The sequence below is a fragment of the Halichoerus grypus genome, chromosome 1 (genome assembly GCF_964656455.1).
Source record: "Halichoerus grypus chromosome 1, mHalGry1.hap1.1, whole genome shotgun sequence".
NCBI lineage: Eukaryota > Metazoa > Chordata > Mammalia > Carnivora > Phocidae > Halichoerus > Halichoerus grypus.
In genome coordinates, this window is record NC_135712.1 from 148,021,448 (window position 1) to 148,046,683 (window position 25,236).

Sequence of the window (25,236 nt, forward strand, 5' to 3'; positions counted from 1 at the left end):
GGCACAGCCTGGTGAGGACAGAGCAGAGGGAGGAGGAAAGGCCGGCCTCCTCGCCAGCTCTGAGCTGGTCTCCGCCTCACTCCAAGGGCGTGGCCTCCCTGAAAGCATGCTCGGGCTCCCACCTGGGGCTTCTCCTCCAGGTATCTAACCAACCCAGCACTGTTTGGCAGCCAGGGCAGCCCCCAGGGATGCAGCGGCAGCCCCAGGATTCCTGCAGGGCCCTGGGCTGGGCCCGGGGTGGGGGTGCCCCGATGAGGCCAGGGAGGTGGTTGGGGGCACTGGCATCCGAAGCCTAGCCAGAGGGTCCGTTGAGCAGTGGCTGAGGCCGCGTGGTGCTGCTGGCGTCCCCCCGCGCCCCCCACCCTCCGCGGGGACGACCGAGCCTGAGGCTTCAGAGCCGGCCTGTGTTCCCCAGGGCAGCTGCCCCAGGGAGGTGGCTTGCCATGGTTGAGGCCCTGCAATGGGCTCCCAGGGGCTGCCTCCATCCTCGGCTGCCTGGGATTGGGAGCCCTCCGCTGGTCCTCAACAGCGCCCCTTAGTGGGCTTGGGGCGCAGTGGGGGAGAGGAAGGGTCTAGATCCGCCGGGGTTTGGGAGCAGCCCCTCTGCGCCCTTGAGCCTTGCCATTCAGAATGTGGCGCACAGATCTGTAGCAGCAGCAGAGTGAGGATCTTGTAAGAATTGCCAAATCTCGGGCCCCACCCCAGAACCTGCATTTTCACGAGGGCCCCTCCATCCGAGCACACACCGCCCTGGGCAGTTGTTTTCAGGTGTCGGTCTGTGAGGGTCACCTCAGGCTCACCTGGGCAACTTATTTAAAATGAAGATTCCTGGCCCTTTCTGGACCAGAAGCTCCAGGGTGAAGCCTAGGAATCCACAAGCTCTCTGTGTGTATCTCTTTTTTTCTTAATTGAAATATAATTCACATACCATACAGTTTATCATTTTGAGACAGACAACTGAGTGGATTTCAGTATATTCCTATGGTGGTGCAACCATCACCACTATCTAATTCCGGAACATGTCATCACCCCAAAAAGGAGCCCCATGCCCCTTAGCAGTCACTATGAATTTTGAATGCATACCGATTTCGTGTTTTGAATAGTGAACTTTCACTCTGCTTACATTCTTTTGTATTGTGGTGAAAAAAAAAAACACACAGAACATAAAGTTTACTATCTTGCCCATTTTTAAGTGTACAGTTGAGTGGTGTTTACTATGTGCATATTGTCCTGCGGCAAAGCTCTAGCACTTTTGCAAAACTGAAACTCTGTACCCGTGGTTGGCTTACATTTTCATATCCATTCAGACACGTACTGAGCCACCCATGTGCGCCCTTCTGTGCTCGGCCCTTTGGAAAGGGCCAGGGGGCAAAGACAAACTGAGGAAGGGGCAGGAGGGCGGCCCCTGCTCTCAAGGAAGAAGACCCACTCACTAGCAATGATGCAGGCATTCACAGCGACCTGCTGGCGAGGGCGCCGTAATTCAGCTCAGCTTTGCTCTGTGCGCCACACTTGTACCGCATCCCTGGGAAGTGGCCTAAAAAGTAAATATGGGTATGTAGAATTATTTTTTCCAATGTATTTTTGTTATAATCCTGCAGAATGTGTTCCTGCCAGGATTAAATAAAAGAAACCAACTGAATTCCCAATTCTACTGCAGTCACATTCAGAGAGGCCTCACGTTCACGCCGAGAAGCTTTCTGCCTTCCTGGGTGCACAGGATCTGTTCACAAAATCCTCCCACGTTTCTCTAGCAGATTCAAATGGGCAATCAAACCACATGTTTGTGTGTGTTTGTGTGCGTGTGTGTGTGTGCATGTTCATTGAATGGCACAAATATATGAAAATGCCCCCCACAGCATCCCTTCTGTTTGCGAGGTTTTTTGTTGTGTTTTTTTTTTTTTTTGACTCCTCGGGATCCGAAGACAGGCAGGCCGAGTTTCAGGCATTCCCCACCAGCCATGCAGGCAGTCCTTGCCGGCATTTTAATCATGAGGCTGGGAGTGGGTGTTTGGGGACAATAACACACCAGGATTGAAGATGTTCAGCTGAGCTCAGACCTAGAGAGCTGGCCTTTGCCTCTGCCCACACATGGGGCCAGCTCCATCATTGGCCTGAAACTGCCAGGCAGTGCAAACAGGTGTGTCCTGTGCTGGCCCGGAGTGCCCTTGACTCATCTCTCCGGTATTGGCTGCCTGCTGGGCTCCATGGGGGACCTGGGGATGCTTTGAGCAGAGTCACATGGGCTAGAGACACCTCTAAGCAGGAAGAGACCACACACATATAGGAGTGACAGAGAATACTGGAAGGGCCGTCCTCAGGGTGCGGAGAGCCAGGCAGGGTTTCAAGCAGTCAAGTGGCCCAGGGTCTAGAGCTGGCTGCACCTCACCCTAACCAGTTGCCGTGTCTCAAAAAGCCAAAACCCAGACAGGCAGCTCCTGTCTTTCCCCACCGTGGGACCCAGGCCCTGGCTAGCAGCACTTAGAAGGGCTGTCTTCTCTGGCTCTTCCCTGAGTTTTGATGCCAGAGTTCAACTCACCTCAACTCCAGCCGAGTCTTTTGGTCCGAGGTAGCCTATCTACACTGCTGTTCACTGCTCAGGGGCCTTTTCTTCGCTCTAGTGAGAGCAGTGAGAGGGGTCTCCCCAGTCAGCCCACCTTGCTTCACCGTGACCAGCTGCGCTGACAGATTGCTAAAGGAACCCTGCCCAGCCTTAGGTGCCTGTCTAAATGCCTCCTCCAGGAAGCCTTCCTGCCCAGCCAGAGGCAGGTCTGGTGTCTCATAATGTCCCATCTTGGAGTTGTTCAGATGCCTCCCTGTCTCCCACCCAGGGCCTGGCACACATGCTCCTTAGGTTTGTTCTAAAAAATGACAAACCATTTCATTCCCCGGCCCCCCCGCCCCCAGGGTGGCAGTCTGCACATACTTTACAAAGCCCTTCACTCATTGGTTTACTGCCCTGTGAGTGGCAGAGGCCAAGTATGGGGTAGCATTTCTCCTGAAGCAGTGTGACTCACCCCAGGCCTTCGGTCTAGAGGCAGTGGGTCGCCCCTTGGTGTCATCATGCAGAGACAGTGCAGTGGCAGGGCTCAGAGTGGGGGGCCTGCACTGGGCCAGCCGGGGCTCAGAGCTGGGCTGTGCCGTTGACCAGCTTTGTACCGACAGTCTGTGGCCGCTGCAACAAATCACCACAAACGTAGTGGTTTAAAACAACAAAAATGTATCGCCATACAGTTCTGGAGGTCAGAAGTCCAAGAAGGTCTCACTGAGCTAAAATCAGGGTCTCGGCGGGGCTGCGTTCCTCTCTGGAGGCACTAAGGGAGACTCTGTGCCTAGTCTTTCCCAGTTTCTAGAGGCCGTGTGGACTCCTTGGCTTGTGGCACCCCCATGTGCAAAGTCAGCGACCGCTGGTGGAATTTTCCCCACAGGCAAGGCTCTGATACCAACCCTCCTGCTTCCCTCTTCCGCTTAGAAGGACCCTGTGCTGACACTGGGCCCACCCGGACAATCCAAGGTGATCTCCCATCTCAAGACCCTTAATTTAATCCCATCCACAAATCCCTTTTGTGCTTGTCAGGGATTAGGATGTGGTTGTCTGGGGGGTGGGGAGGGAGGGCTGTTACTGCACCTGCTCTAGTAACTTCAAGCCTGACCTTGTGCCTCAGTCTCCTTGTGTACAAAATGGAGACAAAGTCTCCCCCCCCCCCCCGCCTTGGGTTGTTGGGAGAATTGAATTAGTTAATGGTTACAGAGAGCAGAGCCTGGCACCTAGGAAGGGCTCAATAAATATTTGCTCTTAGGGTCATTACTTTCATATTTCAGAAATCACCTGGGATCCCCAGTAGTGGATCTGGTGGGGGGGGGCATTGAATAAAGCTGGTTGAGGGGCAAGTTAGCTGTCTGCCCAGTAAGGACAGCCTTGGCACAGAGCCTGGGTGCGTGTGTAAGGGAGAAGGGAGTAGGCTCGGCCATGGAGACCTGCCCACAGGCAGAAGGATGGGCAGCTCTCCAGCTGAGGGACAGCCCCCCTCCCCGCTGCACCCTGTGCCTGGAGAGGTGGGGCAGCTCTCCAGCTGAAGGACACCTCCCCCCCCACTGCCCCCCCTCCTCCTCCCCCCCACACCCCATGCCTTGAGAGGTGTCCTCCCACCAGGAAGGAATCAGGACTTCCTGGAGCCATGGAGTCTGAGCTGAACAGCTCTGCTTTAACTGAGGGAGGTTCCCAAAGCCTGATCCTCTTTCATCTCAGGTGAGAAAATGGAGAATTCATTATAAACTGGGGGTGGGGCTTGGCAGGCTATTTCCTAATCCCATCGATTCCCTAGAAGGAGGACTAGAAGTGTGGAGGGCACGCACCTAGATTCTTTGAGAGGCCTCACTCCCCTCCCCTCCCTTCCCAGATGGGGCAGCACCCACACCCTCCCAGAAGTCAGCACCCCGGCTAGGCTGACGGCACTGGTCTCCCCCTCAGACCCGAGGCCAGAAAACGGTGGAGCTCTGCTAGGGAGGAAAGAGGCAGGCCCCTAGGGCTCAATTACTTCAGCTCCCTGGCAGCCGGAGGGAATCTCAGGCCGGCAGCTGCTGTGCACAGGGCTGGGGCCGGGGCCATGTCGTGAGCCTGGGGGCAGCCGCAGGGGGCAGGAAGCCCAGCCTCTCTTCTTGGGCTGGGGAGGGAATTTGTGAGAGCAGCAGAGTGTCCCTGTTCTGGCTCAGGCCCCTGGGGGGTGCCCTAGTCCCTACACGGCCCAGGGTCTGCCCCTTGCTCTTCTGTAGGTCTTGCAGAGGTGACAGAGGCCGTGGAGGTTAGGCAGAGCTTCGTCCAGCTTGAAGCAGCAGAGAAGTAGCCAGAGTTAGGGATGAGCCAAGGCCTGGGGCAGTTCAGTTCAAGGCCAGGGGCCCAAGAGGATGCCCAAGACACAGTCCCAACATCTGAAGCGCTCCCCTTCTGGTGGGGAACAGATGGGCATTACTGCTTAGGGAGCAAGGGCACACTTAGAGATGCCCCATGCCCTGGGGATGCAGTCCCCTAGGAGTCAGAGCAGGCCGCTCAGAGGGGGTGCTCCTTCTCAGAAGGGGTGCTCTTGCTCAGAGGGAGCACTCACTCTGAGGGGGTGCTCCCGCTCAGAGGAAGTGCTCTTGCTCAGAGGAGTACTCCTGCTCAAGGCGGGGGGGGGGGGGGGGGGGGCTCCTGCTCAGAGGAGGTGCACCTGCTGAGGAGTTTCTTGAAGGAGGGGGAGGAGGAGAGCATGAGGTGGAGCACATGCGAAGGGCAGGAAGCAGTTCGAGGAGCCATGCCTGCATCCTCAGTGTCCGTGTGTCCTGACAAGGTATATAAGTTTGGACAGCAGAACACTCCTTCAGAGAAGTCCTAGGCCAAAGGTGAAAAGCCTCGGGGAAGCAGGGGAGAGAACTGGGAGCCCCGCCGCCAGGGCTTTTCTCTCTCCCCCAGGAGGTGGCCCCTGAAGAGCAGTTTCTAAATCCCACCTCCCTCTCCCGGGGCTAAGGACTGCACGCCCATGCGGCTGTGGGTAAAAACCTCTGTGGTCTGGGGGTCTTCCTCCCTGCCCCCCAGGACGGACCCTATGTGGAACTCTGCTAATGGTTCGATGTCAGCTGTCTGGTCCCCGAAGGGGCTGCTGAGCAGGGCAGGTGTCCGGCTGCAAGTGCCGGGGAGGGGAGAGGTTGGCAGGGCCTGGGCACAGCCCCAGGGTGTCCCCTTGGAGCCCCCGCCTCATTGATCTGGCAGCACTGGCATGGCATGACACCCGCAAGGGCAGGACCCTCGGGCCGTAGTGGCCTGGCCGGCACATGGCTTTCCTTGACCTCCGCGCCACGCTGTTCAGTATGCTCATCATGTGCACCATCCTGACCAACTGCGTGTTCATGGCCCAGCACGACCCTCCACCCTGGACCAAGTATGTCGAGTGAGTATCTTCAGGGCCTCTGTAGCCGGCCCCTCCCTCCCTTCCTTTCCATTACATACCGTGGCCTCTGAAGTCACCCCAGAAGTCCCCGGTGGGACTCACCCACCTGGAAGGTCCGTGGCCCAGCCCCTTCCCTCTCTGGCCGCTCCTGGTCCTGCCAGCTTCTTGACTTGAGCGGTGGCCTCAGGGGCGGAAGCTCTCCAGGTTGGCCAAGTGGGAGATTCCTTCCTGACCCACCCTAAACAGCACTGAGCACATTGAGGAAGGCTCCGAAATAAAATCCTGATAATCTATCGAGCACTTATTTTGTGCCAGGCGCTGCCGTGGAACAGTAAGCCTCATCTCCTTTGACCGTCCAGGCAGCCCAGTAGGGTGGGGACAGCCACTATCCCCCTTAGACAGGAAGCTGGAAACTGGGGGCGCACCTTGTCCAGTAGGGTGTGGCCAGGGGGTGTGGCAGCCGGGCAAGGCCCAGGGCTGTCCCCACTTCACGGCTATCTCTGCTACCTCCTGGGACCATTTGCTCAGTTTCAGAAAACTGCTTCTGGCCCATCCTTCTCAAATGAAAGTACCTTACCCACGAGTTTTAAACAGACCCGATAGGCCCTTGGGGCATTTGGTGCCTGTTTTCAGGGAACTGATGGAATGTCAGGGACAGCCTCTCTTACCAAAGTGGCTCGCCTTGTGGCTCTCTGTGTTCGCCCAGGACCACAGCATCATCAGTGCTGCGGGGATGACTGTGGGCCACGGTCCCTGCATCTAGGCATCCGGATTCTTCGGGCCACCCCTCCCAGCCTCAGGCGTTAGAACCTCAGCCCCTTTTCCGAGCGCAAGGTAGACAGCTGTACCCAGCTACCTATAGGTAGTTGAGAATGGACCATGCTCCTGTCACTAGCTGCTGAGGACCCACCAGCAAGGGTGAGGGAGTGACACGATCTGAGTGTCTTTACAGGCCACCATATGCCCGTGTGCATGGCCCCCGAGGCTGGGGTGAGGAGAGAAGTCGAGGGTCTTCTTACGCCAAGACAAGCAAGAGGGAAAATGGAAAGTTCAGAAGGGCACATGGCAGGCACTCAGCAATGCTGAGCAAACACGTGCAGAGATGCAGTAAATAGTCCAGTGTTTAGCCCAAGGCTCTAGCTCTGCCATGGGGCATGGCCGAGGGTCCGGTCTGAGGGCTCCTTAAGAGCGGAGCTGTACAGGGCTCATGCATGCATGTGAGGAACCCGGCCAACCTGGCCTGCGGGCTGCAGCCTCCCTGAGAAACCTTGCGGGTCTCTCCCCCCAGGTACACCTTCACTGCCATTTACACCTTTGAGTCTCTGATCAAGATTCTGGCTCGAGGCTTCTGCCTGCATGCGTTCACCTTCCTCCGGGACCCATGGAACTGGCTGGACTTCAGTGTGATTGTCATGGCGTAAGTACCTTGCTCTCTGTGCCATACCGTGCCATGCCAGGCCGTCGTCAGGGCCGTGTGCATCATCCCTGGCCCTGGGCCCCCCGCTGCAGTCTGCAAGTGGCTGTAGAGCAGCCCACCTTACTGCTATGGCAAGAGGAAGACAGGATGGAGGCCCCCAGCTCCTCCTGGTGGGCCACGGAGGTCAGGCCGGCGGGTTCAGCTGTGGCCCTGTGGCAGCCCTGTGTTCCAGGGACATCATTACGATTCTGGCTTAGTGTCCTCTGCCCTTTCCACCGCGGGAAACTAGTGTTATAGCCCAAAACTCCTGGACCACTGTGAACAATGACCTGGATTCCAAGGTGATTAAGAATGAATCACCGGGAAAGAGAAGGAGCCTGGAGACGTGACTGGGCATCCCCAGGAGCCCATGCCAGGCACACCAGCGCATCCGCTCTCTCCACTCAAGGACTCCACATTTGGCACATTCTAAGGCACCTGGTCACTGACATGATCCAGTGAGGTATCCTGGATGGGGAGGTATCCTGGATGGGGATTCCTTGTCCCCATTTTACAGATGACAAAACAGATGCCAAGGACACCCAAGGAGCCTGCCAGAGAGTAAATGTGAATATCTCTGGCCTGCCACCATGCAGGCTGGGACCCCGCTTCCTTGTCTAGAAAGAGATCCTCGCTGAGGTTGGGTTGAGGCATTCCCCTTGGGATGTGTCAGCAACGGGATGCTGTGTTCTGGTGGCGACAACTGATCATGGTGGGCCTCGTGTGCAGGAGTTGTGGCCCGGGCTCAGCCAGCAAACCCAGGCTGGGCCCCACACCTTGTCAGGGAGCAGAGCTGGTGAGGGCAGTACTTCTGCCCTTGCAGAACCTCCTCTCCCTGACTTGTGAAAGGACAGTGTTGGCCTCGGTGGTATCAAAGGTTCAGTTCAGCGCCTGCTTTCTAGGATTCTTGGATTCACTGAATCCGCTTGTTCGTGTGTGACGAGGTCTGCTTCACCCCGGACATGAGCAGCCCTAGCTGTGCGCTCAGCCATGCTGTGGGGAAGAGAGGGGAGAACGGGCAGCCGGACCCTGCTGATAGGCTGCTTTCCAGCTAGGTGGAGAGTCTGGTGGTTAGAAAATGCATCGGGACCTCTGTTTCTGGGTGCGCTGCTTGTGAGCTGACTCCAGCCCATAGTTTTACAGGTGGGGTAACTGAGGCTCTGAGAGACGCTGCCACTTGCCCAAAGCCAGTGTAGACTTAGGCCTGGGCAGAGCTGAGTGAGCAAGGGAGAGTATAGCAGGAGAGAAGGCAGAGTGGTGGGGGACAGCCCCATGGCCTTGCATGCGGTGGTGAGAGCCCAGGGTGATGGGAGCCATCGGCGGTTGAGAAGCAGGGAGTAACGTGACCTGAGCTATATATTATAAGTTTGCCCGGCAGCTGGGGGGCTATTTTAGTAGCCAGGAGAGAGATGGTGGTGGGGACCAGGGTTTAAGTAGAGAAGCTGAGGGACATGGTCAGATTCTGAATGTACTTTGAGGGTAGGGCTGACAGGAGACCCCCAGGTGGGCTTGGCTTGAGTAGCTGGGTGAACAGGGTTACCATTCATTGAAATGGAGGATGAGGGAGGAGCTGGCTGAGGGAGGGAGGCGATCAAGAATCCAGATTGAACTGCATTAAGTTTGAAAGCATCCAGGGTGAGATATGGAACAGGCAACTGGATATTCCTGTCTGGAGTTCAGGAAAGAGGTCCAAGGTAGAGATATATATTTAGAAGCCATCAAGGTGCAGATGAGACTTGCAGCCAGGAGACCGGATGAATGAATCATCTAGAGTGAGTGTGGCCAGAGAAGGGATGGCGCCTGGGGACGGTACCACAGGATGCTCCAACATCTCGAGGTCAGGAAAGAAGGGGTGAGCCAAGGAGCCTGGAGGGCACTGCCATGGGGGGTGGAGGAAAACCTGGATGGAGGACTGTCCTGAAAGCCAGCTGAGGAGCGTGACTCCACTTGAAAGATGCCCTGAGGAGGCTGAAGAAATCCAAGGCACAGTCCATGGCAGTCCGAGACGTGACACCGATGACCTTGACATGGCTAATGACCGTGACACCACTGATTGCCTTGACCAGACATGGGGGGCCAGACACCTGATTAGACAGGGCTCAAGAGACTGGGGCAAGTATAGACATGCACTTTGCGGGGTTAGCTGTAAACGAGACTGAAAATAGGATGCTGGGAGCGGGGAAGATGGGCAGAGCAGCACTATTCAAGAAGGGAGATGTCTTTGTAAAGGGACACGATCCAGGCGGGAGGGCAGCCTGATGATGGAGGGGGGTGAGTTGCAGGAGCAAAGCCCTTGAGCTGTCGGGAGGGCTAGGAAGCTAGGGCCCACGTGGAGCATTGGCCTTCAGAGCAGGGAAGGCAGAATTTCTGGGTTGGGAGAGTTGGTGATGAAAGAAGAGAATTTCTCTTCTGATTGCTCCTATTTTCTCCACGGTAAGAAGCACGATCATCAGCTGAGAACACGGAGTAGGGAGGCTCCTACTCTTGAGGAGGGAAGGAGACCTCTCCATGCAGAGCCAGGACGTTGCACTGACTTCGGAAGGGAGCAGGATTATTATGCCAGGTCCAGGCTCCAGGGTCCCTACAGGAGGGGAGCAGTGCTCCTTGGGCCCCTGGGGGCCTGGTGTCACAGGAAGGGGGCTTTGGCAGGACAGGACACAGCATCTGCCTGCGTCTGTCCTACCTTCCCATCCTGGAGCCCAAACAGGACTGTGTCACAGCAGTGATGCTCTCAGACCCTGGGTCCCTTGCCTAATGGGAGGTCTCTGGGAGATGCTCTGAATGACCTCAGGCCCTTAGTGAGTCCTGCTGTCTTATCCCAGGAGAGAATCCCTGTCTTGATCCCATGGGATCCCACGGGGAACTGCTTCTTCCACTTGGAATCACAGAGCAGGTGTGCCTTCCTCACCAAGACCTGCCTGCCTGCCTTCGTTCCGTACCAGAACCAGGGGTGACAAAGCAGAACAGAGCCTCAGAAGCCAGCAGACTATTTCCAAGTTCCTGAGCATCTCAGGGAAACGGCACTCGCTTCCCCTGGGGCCACATGGACCCACTGGAATGTCAGGTTTCTGCTGTGGACTGGATTGGCCTGGCAGCTTTGATTGGCAGTGGCCCTGCCTTATGAAAACGATGCTGCCCTGGTAATGCGGTGAAATGCATCCTGCTATAGTCAAAATGGCTCCGTAACGGGGGGCGGAGGGGGTGCTCCTAGAATAATCGAAGGAGCTTTGGGTGGCAGAAATGGTCGATTCGCTGAAACTCCCCATCCTCCATTTTACAGATGGGGAACTGAGGCTCCAAGAGAGCCTACCTCTTGCCCAAATTTGTGGAATGAATCAGCAGCCGTGCTGAAACTAAAACAGGTCCCCTTACTCGAGAGGCGCGCCAGGTCTACGGTTTCCACCTGATCCCCCACCCACTCAATGTAGGGGTTGTGGGAGGGTCCGGGTTGCCAGGAGGCCTGCCAGGCAACCCTCCAGCCAGAGTTCTTCCCGGGGGCCCCTCCTGGCTGGGCATTACCTGCCCGTTAGCACAGCCGCCCACCTCCGGGGGTTGTTATGGAAACCGAACCTGGAGGGGAAGGGAGGGAGGGCAGAGAGGAGAGGGTGGGCTGTACCTCTGCCCAACAGCCCAGGAGGCGCCGTCTGCCTTGAATAGCAGGGCTGCACAGGAAGATGGGGGTGGAGCAGGAGGAGGTCTGCCCTTCCTCTGGGGTCCTCAGCTTCCAAAAGGGCTTCCCGCCGCCCTGGGGCTGGTGTGATGGATGGGATGCTCCCTCACCAACCTCTGCTCTTTCGGTGTCAGATCCGGGGCCCACCAGCCCAGCTGTCTGCCCCTGCCCAGCAGCTTGGCCAGAGCAGAAGGAGTAGAATGGCTTGGAGGAACATTTTGCCAGCCTGACAGGGGCAAAGCTCTACCCCCAACCCAGCCACTGCCGACGCTGGCCCTTTGCGTTACAGGGTCTCTGACCACACATCCCGGGGCCCCAAGAGAGGCCTCATTGGGGATCTAGGGCCCGCACGTGGGAAGCAACCAGGCCAAAGGCTCTGAAGCAGGTAAAAGGGCAGCGGTCCCCATGTCACAGCCATGCTCACGGACATGCAGAGCCCTCACCCAGCCCTGCATCTCACCTTCAAGACTTCCTTCTCCTCAGCATTGCCCTCCCACACATGTCCTGACTTCACACACGACCACCAGCCCCGCTCCTGTTCTCAGCCATTCGGCTGGCCTTGCAAGCCTGCTGGGAGCACACACCTTGGGATCTTGGCTCCTCTGTGCTCAGCACCAGCTGCTGAGGAGGCGGACCATGAATGGAGGGCAAGCCTGAGGGTGTGGGAAGATGAGTTCTACACGGGGACAGGCAGAGACAGGCAGAATCCAAGCTTCAGACAGGCAGGGCTTCCCTGAAGATGTGAGGGGACAGACGGGGTCTGTGGGGGACAAGAGAAGCAAGGACAGTTGGTTCCCTCTGATCTGCACAGTGCTCTACTCACTCCCTGTGACCAGAAGAGACAATCTTGGAACCAGTGTCCTGAGAAAGAGAAACTGTTGTCCCAGGCCACACTTATTTGTCCGGCAGCGGGAAATGGGGCCCAGAGCCACCAGCAGGCTGATAAAGCCTGAAAGAAGAATGTGGGACAGAGGTTTGAGGATCTGAGTCATCACAGAGGATGGAATAGCCATTAAAAGTGAAGAGGGAGCTTGGACCAAATTAATAGGTGTATTTGGGCCAGAATAAGGGAGGTGACTTCTACTCCCCATCAGAAGTTTACAAGCTGAAGCGAGTCCAGGGGAAGAACGGAAACCACACCACAAAAAGGATCTGGTGTAGCCAGAAGAAAAGCTCTGAGAACGTGTCTGCTGACTTCTCATCTCTGAAGGGATGCGGTGAGTAAGGAGGGAGCAAGCATGATCCCCAGGGCCCCGTGAAGACGGAAGGGCCCCATGAGAGGACATGAGGAATCTGGTGTCAGCCCAGTGTCAGTTAGAGCTGGACAAGGCAGGACTCGGCTGACTCCAGGACACTGAGTCCCTTGACATAGCCTACCCACAGCTTGAAAGCAGATTCAGAAGCTCTGAGCGGAGTGGAAGGGCCTGGAGTTCCAGACTGACCAGCAGAGTGAGTCCAGCTGCATGATCATCCTACCCTTGGCACTTAATCCGGCTTCAGTGGTCTGCCGTCCTGGGTCCAATGTCACTCAGACACCAGGTACGACACACTTGGTTAAAAATCAGACATCCTGAGTCCACCGACCTTTGTTAAACATCAGACGCCTTCGCTTAAACGTCAGATACCGTGGATGTGAAATCTTTGGTTAAATATCACAAGTCACTCGCCACTGTCCCAATGGTCCTGGTCACACACTGTCCACGCAGCTCTTAGACATCCTGGTCACCTGGCCCATCCACGCACATCCTCACACTCTGCTTGGGCAGTCCCCTGCCCCCCAGAGATAGACTCCTTCCTCCTGTGCCTGTGAAGACCACGGATGGATGACTGAGTTTTAGGTTGGAACGTCTCAGCCATTCAGCCCTGCTGAGTGTCACTCGGGCCCAAGCAGACCTAGAGGGCGGCTCACTCCTGAGGTTCCTCCTCCTGTGAAGACCCAGGGCCATCCTTGGGGGTCTCCGGAGGTCTTGGGATGACACTGAGGGGGAGTCGGCCCCCGGAGACCTAGCTGCGCCTCCATGAGGGTCTCAACCAGGGCTTGAGGGTCCACAGATCGGGGCAGCCAGGAACGAGCTGATCACAGACGACAGAAGATGCAGAGCAAAGCTGGGACCAGAATCCCCCTTGGCTCCTCTGTCACCCGGCTATCAGGAGCACCTCGCTGAGAGAGCCACCTCCCGTGTGGGGGCTTCCTATGTGGACATCCTTAAGTCATCTCGCCGAGGGTCTGGTGTCAGGAGGGTGGAGAGGAGGAAGAGAACCCGAGGGAGCCCTGGGCCATCCGCAGCCCTCCCTGTGGGAGCGGGAGAAGGGAGTGGGTGGGTCGGGGAGGGCAGGCTGAGGTGCTGCTTTGTAATTCCCAATAACTGTGGTTTGATTCTGCAGGTATGTATCAGAAAATATAAAACTAGGCAATTTGTCGGCTCTTCGAACTTTCAGAGTCCTGAGAGCTCTAAAAACTATTTCAGTTATCCCAGGTAAGATGCCCAGATTTGCCTCTCAGATCTCAGCTACAAGTGACTCTCTCTCTGTCTCCCCTCCCCCCCAATCGTGTGTCTCCTACTGGCGTGTTGTCACTGTCTCGTGTGTGACTTTCCCTTGTTACAGATACACAACTGAATTTGTGGACCTGGGCAATGTCTCAGCTTTACGTACCTTCCGAGTCCTCCGGGCCCTGAAAACTATATCAGTCATTTCAGGTGAAAAATCAGGTTAAACGCCAAGGCTGGAGGGACACACTCAGGCCTTCCCAGCCAGCTGGGCCCAAGGCGACCCTTGGGAAGGCCCCTCCGAATGTGCCTGTCACCAGAATACCTTTCCCAGAGCTCGGCTGTGGGGGCTGTCGGCGGCGGACACGGCTGTCCCCTCAGAGCCTCATGAGGGGCTTCGGGCTGCCCCCCCATCAAAGCCCACCCTCACAGACGCCGGGGGGCACACAGCTCCCATGGCAGGTCCTGGATTGAACCCAAATTCTTCCCAAGATGGTGAGGCCCTTCCCAAACCGAACTCAGCGCTTTGAATAGCTAAAAGCTTGAATGTGAATTGCTTCAGCCAGAAGCATCATCCTCCGATAAGGAAACCAAAGAACTGAGTTTGAGGGAAACCACACGCACACGCACACACGCCCAGAATAAAAAAGGGAAACTCGGGGCTGAGTGCCCAGTCCCTGCATTGCGCCCCCTCTGGTCGCACAGCTGCCTCCGCAGCCTCCTTTTGTGAAACAGAGTGTACTCTGCGGACAGGTGTCATCGGGCCTTGGCGTCTACCAGCCCTCGCTGCATGGTGCGGTAGAGGTGTAGTGGACCGTGCATGGTAGCCTCAGGAAGCAGTTCTCCTTGACAGATGTTGGCAATTGCACCCGGGGAAGTCTAAGCTCGGACGGCCTCTCTAGAAAGCCGGCCTACCCCCATCCATCCAGGAAAGCTCTCAAAAGGCTTATGATGATGTCACAGCCCACAGGGCACTGCCCAGAGGTTCCTCCCAGAGCCTTTTCTGAATGCAGCCACACTCAGAACTGGAGAAGGCACTTCTTTTAAGAAGGCAGCAGGAGATAGGCTGTATGCCACGGATCTGGGGAAGTGTCAGAGCTGAGGGAGGAGTTCAGTGAAGCAGATGGTTACATCCGCTCCTGATTTGGAAAGCCGTAGGTCCTGGGCCCTTGATTGCCATGATCTCCCCAGGAAGGCAAGGGCCCTGCTCTGAGCTCCTTGGAGGAGTTCAGACTCTCCCTTGGTGGGCTTAATTGTCTTATAAGAGGAACCCCATCCACTTATGCCGTGTTCAAACTGAGCCCAGAATGTTCCTCCTGGCCTCTGAACCCCGTAGGATGTGCTCCCCGCAAGTGGCCCAGACCCCTGCTAAGAGCCAGTCTGCCCCCAGTGTACCGAGTCACCGCCGTGGAGACAGGTGTTGTCACTGGCCTGGGTGCACGCATACATGCTTAGAAGCCTCAGGGTCTGTCTTCTAGGGTCCCGGGGACAACCTCACCTCCTCCATCCACAGGATTAGAGAAGCACACTGACCACAGCAGCTGGGAAAAGGCATGTTCCAGTCTGTTTTATAAAAAAGGCTGGCAAAGGAAAATATTTCTCGGTCCTGGAGTAAGGGAGGAAGCCTTCGAGCCTCAACCCAGGCCCACTGGATCTCTTCAAAGCTGCCAGCACCCCCAGTGAGGAAGCAGACAAAAGACCCTGAAAGTGGTCATTAGAACAATGCTGTGGTCAGCATTATGGAAGTCTCCCCGGAGGAGGTGTCCCCTGAGCTGAGGCTTAAAGAGCCTTGGCCCTCTCCAGACCTCGGTCTCCTCTCCCACAAAATGGGAATGAAGTCCAAATGGTTGGTTTCCAAGGGCTCTTCATCCAGCCTGTTAGAACTTCAGTGGCAGGAGAGTTTCCCAGCTGATGCCCCGGACCCTTCCCTTCTTGGGTCTTTTCAGAAAGAATCCTGTTAACTTCATTGGACTCATTCTTGCCAGAAGTGAACTCTGTCATCAATATGAGAAATATCTAAAGGACTGGATCTGTCCTCACCAACTGATTGTTCCCCCTGGACGCTATGTCCACAGGCCAGGAAGTGCTTCGCTGGGCCTTGAACTGGATGCTAGTTGAGGCAGAGTCTGCTGCCCACCACCTCTTACCCTGTGCTCCCTGCCACATCCAGTACGGGCAGGGTCTCCGGGCCTGGTGAGCAGAACCAGAGTGGGCTCCCTGAGGGGGTCCTAGAAGCTCTGCTAGAGATGAGGCGCCCTGGGCTACAGAATGGGGATCCCACTGACACCACCACTCCAGGCCCAGACCCCTGCAGGGGCCACGCCTGCCCAGGGCAGTTGCCAACATCTGCCGGGACGATTCCCACCAAGCACGCTGAGTGCCTCTGAGCTGCGGGCAGGCAGCAGCGCTGGTGACACAGTGGGGGACTTCCCCCCCCCCTCCCGTGGTTGCCCATCGCTGCCTCCCTGTCTCGAGGTCATGGGCACGGCAGCTGTGGGCACGGCCACCATGGGTGCTCCTAACACATTAACCAGCTGGACGATGGATGGATGGATGGAGCTTAATCTGAGATCTGGTCGCTTTGATGGGGGGTGGGGAGTGGGGACGGGAGGCTGGGCTCTGCTGCTGGCAGAGAAGCCCCCTCGCTCCAGATGCTCTACTCAAACTTGTCGTAGGACAGTAGCTCAGTGTCAGACCAAAGGCGTCTACACGTGCTTTTCTGTCACTTTCGCTTTGTGGTGCTGGCTTCTGCAGGGAGCTGGGCCGTGCAACTAACACATCACGGCCTCTTGGCTTTGGGGAATGGGATGGAACGGGATGGGTCCCAGAGGGACAGGGCAGGGGAGAAAAATGCAAAATAGGTCAAGCCCTCCCCTGCCCTTGAAGTTTTTCCAAAAGTGGGGCCCTAGCCAGAATAGACCCTTTAGGACATTACCCACCATGACCTTGCCAGACCTCCTGATAGCGCCCCCATCCCCCAAGCACACACCACAGTCCTCTACCAGGAATGGCTGTGTCTCCCCATCTTCAGGATCAAGGCAGACACTCTCCCATTGCCCTGGAATGGGCCTGGACCTCAGTGTCCTTCCCACAGGTTACATTTAAAGGCATACCTTGGGACCAGCCAGACGGGGACAGGCTTTGAGTGTTTTCTTCCTCAGGAAACCAGCATTTCCCATACCCATTTCATATATGTGGCTAGTGGAGAGCAAAGAGGCCTGGGCCCTTCTGAAAATACACGGCCAGACTGGACCTTTGCCCCCGGGGGAATCAGGACAGAATCTTAGTAATGGAGGAAATGGGAGCTTTGGTCTGAAAAGCCCAAGAGAGGCCTCCTTCACCTGCCCCCACCTCATGATTGCCCACCTGGCCCAGCACCCCCTCAGGCCTGGCCCCCACCCAGTGGAGCAGGGAGCACAGGACCTGTGGGTGACCCCCCTGCTTGTTCTTGCCTTCCCCAGGTCTGAAGACCATCGTGGGGGCCCTGATCCAGTCTGTGAAGAAGCTGGCCGATGTGATGGTCCTCACGGTCTTCTGCCTCAGCGTCTTCGCCCTCATCGGCCTGCAGCTCTTCATGGGCAACCTGAGGCACAAGTGTGTCCGCAACTTCACGGCACTCAACGACACCAACGGCTCTGTGGAGGCCAACGGCCAGGTCTGGGAGTCACTGGACCGCTACCTCAGCAAACCAGGTGCAGGCTCACTCTGTGGCCCGGGCAGGGCTTTGTGAGGCCACGCGGGCCTCGCCAGAGGGCAGACCTGCCCCCAACGGCCATTCCAGCCCTACCCGGGCCTCTGGAGACCCAGAGGTGTGCTCGGGGATCCCAGCCCCTGCTCTTTGGAACTCCAGGAGAGGACAAAGGGGAGGGGACTTTGGACCTGCCCTCATGACTTCTCAGGCTAGATGGCCAGACACTTGGGGAACAGGAAGGATGGACTCAGCTGGAGAGGCACATAAGGGACGGCAGCTGCCGTGGCTAGAGGCGGGGACAGACCCTCGAGAATCAGGCATGGGGAGAAGACCAGCCTGCCTGCCCAGAAAGGAGTGTCAGCTGGAGAAGGGGTGGGACACGGGGCTGGGGTAGTTTGTGAGGCTTCAGAGCGAAGGCCCCACCTGCGTGGCATGGGATGTTTCAGTCGACTTTGGTGCTTCTTGCCAGGATGTTAATTCCATGTGCATGCCCCCCAAAGCCCCGAGAGAGGGTCGGAACTAGCTCAGTGATTATACAAAATCTCATGAGCCCCTCCTGTCATTTCACAGATACATGGTTTTCTATTGTCCAGGCTGATGACCAGCACCTCTCTTAACTAGTACCATCAGTCTGGTTCAAAGGTAGACACTGGTGCAAGGCCAGATTCCAGGCCACAAGGACCTCCAGGGACATTCTGAAGTTAGGGCCTCTTCCCTACACCAGCAGTCCACTTTGGAAGAAGAAACAGACCACAACTCACTGACTCAATTTGCTTATGGTTCAGCTGTGGCCAAATAGCAGTGGTTCTAAAACTTCCATGTGTACCAGTCACCTGGAGAGCTCCAGAAAGCCCACACTGCTGGGCGGCACCCCCAGGGGTTCCTGAGTCCGTAGACCTGGGGCAGCACTCAGGAAGTTACCTTTCTCACCAGTTCCCAGTTGATGCCTGCTGCCGCTGGCCTGGGGACCACAGTTTGAGAACTAAGGCAGGTAGTGGTGGGGGATGGGGACTGACAGATGGCCAGAGGGGAGAGGACAGGACTGGATGTCGCATATGTCACCTGGTCCAGCCCCAGCCCTGTCTGAGCAGACCACGGTATCGCCACGATGACTGTAGCTTGTATTGCTTGCACGAAGAAGTGGGCCCAGACGGAGCTGAGCAGTAGCCTGCCAAAACCATGCCGTGGCTCATAGCCGAGCTGGGTCTCTGCCCAGACCCCTGCCTCCTGGTTCAGGGCCTCTCTTGGCCCGGGCTGTCCTCCTGAGTAGCTCGGGGCAGGGCACAGAGGCTCCCTGTGGGGACTTCCCGAGTGTTCTGGGAGTGTGGGGGATGCTAGCAGCTGAACGTCTGAGGAGGAGTAGGAAGCAGGCCAGGGTAGCAGCTGGAATTGCCTCCGGCCTGGCCAGGCAGAGGGTAGGGGCCAGGGCAGGGCCAGAGAAGAGACCATCAGTGGCGTCTCTACCTCCCCAGAGCCCTGGGCACCATGCGGGAACCCCGGGAGTCTGAGCCACACACGTGCCCTTCACCGTCCGTTGTTCCTCTTTCAGAAAATTACTTGCTGAAGAACGGCACCTCCGATGTGTTACTGTGTGGGAACAGCTCTGATGCCGGGTATGTGGCTCCCGCCCCCCCAGGGCCACCTCACCCAACAGGGGTGAGGTGAGGTGAGGCGAGGGCGGCAGGGGAGGGCCCCCGCCCGGTGCTTTCTCAACTGACTGTGCTTTCAGGTTATGCCCTTGACCCCAGGCCTTCCCCTGCCTCTGTTCCCTGCTAGGCCCCTGGCATCTTGTCCACCCCACCCCCACCACAGTGGAGACAGCTCTGAGGTGGTGAAGGAATGAGGGCTCAGATCTGCAGGGAGGGCGAACACAGCGCGCAGTGCCTCCCGCCAGGCCAACCCTGGCTCCCGTTCCTTTGCGGAAGCCCCCCAGGGCTGCTCCCTCTCCATCCAGTCTTCACTCCCTCCCTACCCATCTGTCCACTGGGTCAGGAGTGAGTATGGCTTCCCCCAGCAGCCTAGACTCTCCTCCAGGGCAAGCAGAGCCTGCACCTGCAGCCCGAGTGTGGTGCCCAGAGATGCCCCATAACCACATGCGGCTCCCAGGGCCCTGGGGCCCTGTGTGTACGGGGTCTGGATCAGTGTGACCGTGCCACAGTTGTTAGGGGGAGAGCGGGACACCCAGGCTCACCTGGTGAGGGAGAGGCTCTGTGGGGCTGCAGTCCCACATCTCTCGGTATGAGGTTCCAGCCCTTCTTGTCACTAAGGAGATTGTCTGGAGGGTCTTAGGATATGAGCAAGGCACAGAGGCTGCGTCCTCCCACTTGCCGAGTCCCCTGCCCCCCACCTTCTGTCTCTCACACTCATGAATCCAGCCCAGTGGTCCATCTTTGGGAGAGAGGCTGTCCCATCCAGCTCTGGGAACCATCATTCCGCCTCACTCTGCTTATGTGTGCAGTCATGCAAATGGGCACGTTCTCCAGATGTGGCCAGACCCCAGCCTGTCCACCCCAGCATCGTCCCTCAACCCCACGGCCTGGCATTTGCCCTGGGCTCCCTGCTCTTCAGCTCCATGCTGTTCAACCAAGCCTTGCTGCCCTCCCCCCACTGCATGCCAACTCTGTGCCCATCTCCCTGTGGGGTAGGCAGCCAGAGAAAAGACTGTGAGCCAGGCCCTTGGCACTTCCTCTGTGAGGGCAGAGGCAACTCGGGTATCATGTGGGCAGAAGGGAGCTGGACTTAGGCCTAGCTGAATACAGATGGGCAGAGAAAAGGCGAAGACCATGTCCCAGGCGGGAGGCATGGCATGAAAAGTCACGGCAGCAGGACCAGCAGCGTGGCACTAAGTTCGTGAAACTCAGCCTCATGAAGCTGTGGGGCATAGCTGGGCTGCCCAGGGAGATGCGTCAAGGCCCAGGGAGCATCTCGGTGGGGGGGGGGCGGGGAGGGGCTCACAGCACGGGACAGAGTCTGTGTGTCTGACTGCAGGACATGCCCCGAGGGTTACCGGTGCCTAAAGGCAGGGGACAACCCTGACCACGGCTACACCAGCTTCGACTCCTTTGCCTGGGCCTTCCTTGCACTCTTCCGCCTCATGACGCAGGACTACTGGGAGCGCCTCTACCAGCAGGTACATGGGTGCCCGGGCAGCAGAGAAACAGCAGGAACAGGCTAGGGACACACATCAGGGACCAGGATGCACAGGTGAATTAGCCAGAAGTGGCCCCAGCAGCTTCTCTACTGGCAAGAGCTGAGGAGGCTCAAGGAATAAGGGACAGGGACCCTTGCATCTGAGGGATGAGACACAGCAAGCAAAGAAACTTTCTTTTTGCTGGTAAACAAGTACCCATCCCTCTATATGGGATACTCTGTGCTCTGTGAGTGCAACACTTCACCCTATGTGATGGAATAATCCCCTCTATGTATGCAACATTTCCTCTGTTGCCTGGAACATTCTGCCTCCCTCTATGGGTGGGACACCATCCCCTGCGTGTAGGTCATTTTCTCTATAGGTTAGAACACTTACCTCTATAGATAGGATATGCTCTACTCCCTCCCCAGGCTGTGGTCATTTGAACCCTTGGCACAGCCAGACTGGACAACTTGAAATTCCATGACCATGACCTAGAAGGGACCCCAGTGAAGATAACCTCTATCGCCTTACTCCCCCAGACCCTGAGGTCTGCAGGGAAGATCTACATGATCTTCTTCATGCTTGTCATCTTCCTGGGCTCCTTCTACCTGGTGAACCTGATCCTGGCTGTGGTTGCCATGGCCTATGAGGAGCAAAACCAAGCCACCATCGCTGAGACCGAGGAGAAGGAAAAGCGCTTCCAGGAGGCCATGGAGATGCTCAAGAAAGAGCATGAGGTGGGTGAGCAGTGCAGCCAAGGAGCCTCCAAACCAAGCCTTCTCCTAACTGTGGATGCCTGTAAAGCTGGTGCCAGAAACCTGGTACATGCTGGGTAAATCTGGTGCCTGCTGGGTAAAGCTGATAACTGTAAACGTGGCATCTGCTGGATAAAAGGCAGGTCCTGCTGGGTAAAGCTGGTGCCTATAAAACTGCTGCTTGCTGGGCAAAGCTGGTGCCTGTGGGCATAGCTCCTGCCGAATAAAGCTGGTACCTGTAAGCATGGTGCGTGCTGGGTAAAGCTGGTGTCTGCGACTGTGATGCATGCTGGGTAAAGCTGGTGCCTGTGAGCATGGCGCCTGCCGAATAAAGCTGGTACCTGTAAGCATGGTGCGTGCTGGGTAAAGCTGGTGCCTGTGGGCATGGCGCCTGCCGAATAAAGCTGGTACCTGTAAGCATGGTGCGTGCTGGGTAAAGCTGGTGCCTGTGAGCATGGCGCCTACCGAATAAAGCTGGTACCTATAAGCATGGTGCGTGCTGGGTAAAGCTGGTGCCTGTGAGTATGGCGCCTATAGAATAAAGCTGGTAATTGTAAGCGTGGTGCATGCTGGGTAAAGCTGGTGTCTGCGACTGTGATGCATGCTGGGTAAAGCTGGTGCCTGTGAGCATGGCACCTGCCGAATAAAGCTGGTACCTGTAAGCGTGGTGCGTGCTGGGTAAAGCTGTTGTCTGTGACTGTGATGCATGCTGGGTAAAGCTGGTGCCTTTAAGTGTGGCATCTGCTCGATGAAAGGCAGTTCCTGCTGGGTGAAGCTGGCATCTGCTGGGTGAAGGTATTTCATGTGAATGTGGTGTCTGCTAGGTAGAAATTTGGTACCTGGGTAAAGACAGTGCCTGTTCATGAGGGGCCTGCTAGGTAAAAGTAGTGCCCACGGCGTACAGGTGGGCGCTGTGAGTGTGGTTCCTGCTGAGGAAAGTGTTCCCTATGACCATGGTGTCATCTGAGAGAAAATGGTGCCAGCTGACTAAAAATGGTGCCCACTGGGTAGAGGTGGTGGCTCCTGCTAAAGTAAAGGAGCCTAGTGCATGCTGGATAAAAGAGAACCACGTGTCCATGGACTGAGTTTATCCTACTCAAGGGATGCCTTCTGGTAGCTTGGTGAGGAACGTCCAAGGCTGGAGGCCTGAGCCAGCTCAGGAAATGAGCATGGCAGTACTGCGCTGGTTACCCCTAGCTCCCCACACAGGTACTGCGGGCTAACTACAGAGCCAGCTGTCAGACATCCACTTTCTTCTCGCTGCCCCATGCCACCTCCCCCAGCACCAGTTTTGGCCAGCTGAACCTTCTAGAAGATCTCCTGCCCTCTAATTCTGTCACTTCCTCTGCTCACCAACACCCACCCACCACCACCCCACCCACCCCCCCACCCCCCGGCAACTGTCCCTCACACATGAGCCACTTCTTTCCTCTTCCCTGGACTTTGATTTTTCTCAAAACATCCTGAGTCTGTTTGAGCTCATCTCTCCATGATGCCTTTGTCTGGGGTAAAGTGTGCAATTCTACTTCCTGATGGGGAAAGTGAGATACTGAGAGTTGCCCGGCCTGCCTTAGCCTGAGGCTGCACAAAGTCTCAATGACCAAAACATCTCTCTTCCACCTTTTCCAGGCCCTCACCATCAGGGGTGTGGACACCGTGTCCCGCAGCTCCTTGGAGATGTCCCCTTTGGCCCCAGTAACCACCCATGAGAGAAGAAGCAAGAGGAGAAAACAAATGTCTTCGGGGACAGAGGAGTGTGGAGATGACAGGTTCCCCAAGTCCGACTCAGAGGATGGTCCCAGAGCAATGGTAATCCCCGGCTGTGGCTCTGGCCCTTTCTGGGTGGGTCTGGCCTCAAAAGCCCATCACGTTGGGCCCCTGGTGCAGTCACAGCCCAAGAGAGTATCCTTAAGCCCCCTCCTAGCCCTTCCTGTTTCCCATGACCATTCTTGGAGTGGAGGAAGTCTGGGCAGAGAGACAAGCTAGGTTTGGGTGTTGTGATGTCCCCAACTGCAGCTAAGTCCTCAGCATTAAGACTGGGGCTGGGACCGGGGGACACCCTGTGGTGTGGATTGGTAGATGCCCAAGGACATGCCCATGTGAGTCAGGTGCATGGCTGATGGCCCCAGGTCCTGCTCAGGCCAGGCCTGTTTGCACCACCAGGAGCTTTCCTGCCTCCTTCTCCCCCTCCCCAGCCATAGCCACATCTTTAGGCCCAGGTCAGCTTGAATCTCCAAACCCCAGAGGCACAAGCTCTAAGTGAGCAGAGATCCCAGATGATGCAGGATTGACTGTACCCCCTCCTCTGAACACACCCTAGCTCAGCCCCCACCCAGTTCCTGAGTGGCCAGCAAAAGCCCTCAATGCTTGGGGCATCTGGGTGGCTCAGTTAAGCATCTGACTCTTGATCTCAGCTCAGGTCTAGAGCTCAGGGTCATGAGTTCAAGCCCTGCTGGGCATGGAGCCTCCTTACAAAAAAAAAAAAACAAAAAACTCTCATTGCTGTGAGAAAACTTCTCAGTCTCAGAGAACACCACAGGGGATAGGCTGGGAGCACGTGAAGAGCTGGCTTGGTCGTGTGCCTTCTCCCTGTGCCCCCAGAATCGTCTGAGCAGCATGCACGGCCTCAGCCGGACCTCCATGAAGCCGCGCTCCAGCCGCGGGAGCATTTTCACCTTTCGCAGGCGAGACCTGGGTTCAGAGACGGATTTTGCAGATGATGAAAACAGTACAGCGGGGGACAGCGAGAGCCACCGCACGTCACTGCTGGTGCCCTGGCCTCTGCGCCGGCCTAGTGCCCAGGGACAGCTCAGTCCAGGGACCTCGGCTCCCGGCCATGCCCTCAATGGTAAAAGAAACAGCACCGTGGACTGCAACGGGGTGGTCTCCTTGCTGGGGGCGGGCGACCCTGAGGCCACCTCCCCAGGGAGCCACCTCCTCCGCCCTGTGATCCTGGATCGCCCCCCAGACACGGTGAGCCAGCCCCGTGATGCAGCCCCAGGGCAGATCTGGTCTCCCAAACGGGTCGGCAGTGCCAGGTCCAAAATACTCACTTAGTATTTACTGAGCACCTATTGTATACTGGGCTCTGGGGGTGAATAGCAAAAAAAAAAAAAAAAAAATCTCTGCCCTCATAGAGCTTCCATGATAATGGGGGCAGACGGACAAACATTAAAGAAAGAGGAAAAATAGGTATATATGTATACATGGTATATAATGTTGACAAGAATAAGAGTTAAATATTTAGCAACTGGTAAGGCCCGGGCACTGAGATGCCATGGTGGCACAGAACCGGTGTCCTGAGGGTCCTGTGTTTGCCAAGTGTTAGCCCGTGGAGTTGCTGGATCCTGGGCAATGCAAGGGGTTCTGGGAAAGGGGCCAGAATGGCCAGGGGATACTTACGGGGTTCTGGGCAACAATTATTCACCAAGCCTAAATATTTCAGTACTTTATAAACTGGTAAGCATTAGCCCAAGTAATAAGTGCTATGGGAGGACAAGAGTAAGTATGGGGGAGCAGGAACCCTTACCCATTAGGAGCCATTTAAACAAAGACCTAAAGGAGGCAGGGGTGGGAGCCAGGCTGCTTTCTGAAACTCGGGGTGGGGGAGGGTGATATAGCACCCAGATTCTAGACACAAACTGGGTTTGAATTCCAGCTCATGGCTTACCAGCTGGATGGCCGTGGGCAAGTTACTTTCTTTCTCTGTGTGTCTGTCATCTGTAAAATGAATTAAAAACACTCATCTCAGATTGCTGTGAGGATGAGTGATCTCATATGGGTACAGCAATCAGGACATCATGAGTATGTTGAGGTTGCGATACTGTTATAATAATATAGCATCGTTGTATCATCTGAGGGAAGCCTGTTCCAGGCCTCGAGAGCAGCCAGTGCAAAGGCCCTGAGGCAGGAGCATGCCCAGCCTATTGAAGGAAATGCCATGAGGCCAGAATGGCTGGAACTTAGGGAGCAAAGGCAAAAGGAGTTGCAGTTACTGTCAAAAAGGTAGCGGAGGGACAGGGCAGAGGGTGAAAGGCCAGCCAGAGCTCTGATCACTCAGTCAGCTGAGCCCGTGATGGACTGATGATTGCCCAGTCAGCCCTGGAGTGTCCTTGCCG

At 56.5% G+C, this 25,236-nt stretch overlaps 1 protein-coding gene and 1 long non-coding RNA gene across 2 annotated transcripts in view; one reads left to right on the forward strand and one right to left on the reverse strand.

Moving 5' to 3' along the window:
* SCN5A (sodium voltage-gated channel alpha subunit 5) overlaps window positions 1-25,236 on the forward strand; it is a 92,049-nt gene that overhangs the window by 20,180 nt on the left and 46,633 nt on the right. The window contains 9 exon segments of the mRNA XM_078073465.1: window positions 5,834-5,924; window positions 7,213-7,341; window positions 13,658-13,749; window positions 17,001-17,231; window positions 18,780-18,843; window positions 20,219-20,360; window positions 20,903-21,100; window positions 22,748-22,927; window positions 23,720-24,091. Coding sequence (XP_077929591.1) covers window positions 5,834-5,924; window positions 7,213-7,341; window positions 13,658-13,749; window positions 17,001-17,231; window positions 18,780-18,843; window positions 20,219-20,360; window positions 20,903-21,100; window positions 22,748-22,927; window positions 23,720-24,091 — 1,499 coding nt within the window.
* LOC118536948 (uncharacterized) lies at window positions 1,425-11,635 on the reverse strand. The gene is made up of 3 exons (XR_004917897.2): window positions 11,511-11,635; window positions 3,018-3,175; window positions 1,425-1,537 (listed from the first exon to the last, which is right to left on the reverse strand). It is a non-coding gene; the product is annotated as an uncharacterized LOC118536948 (long non-coding RNA).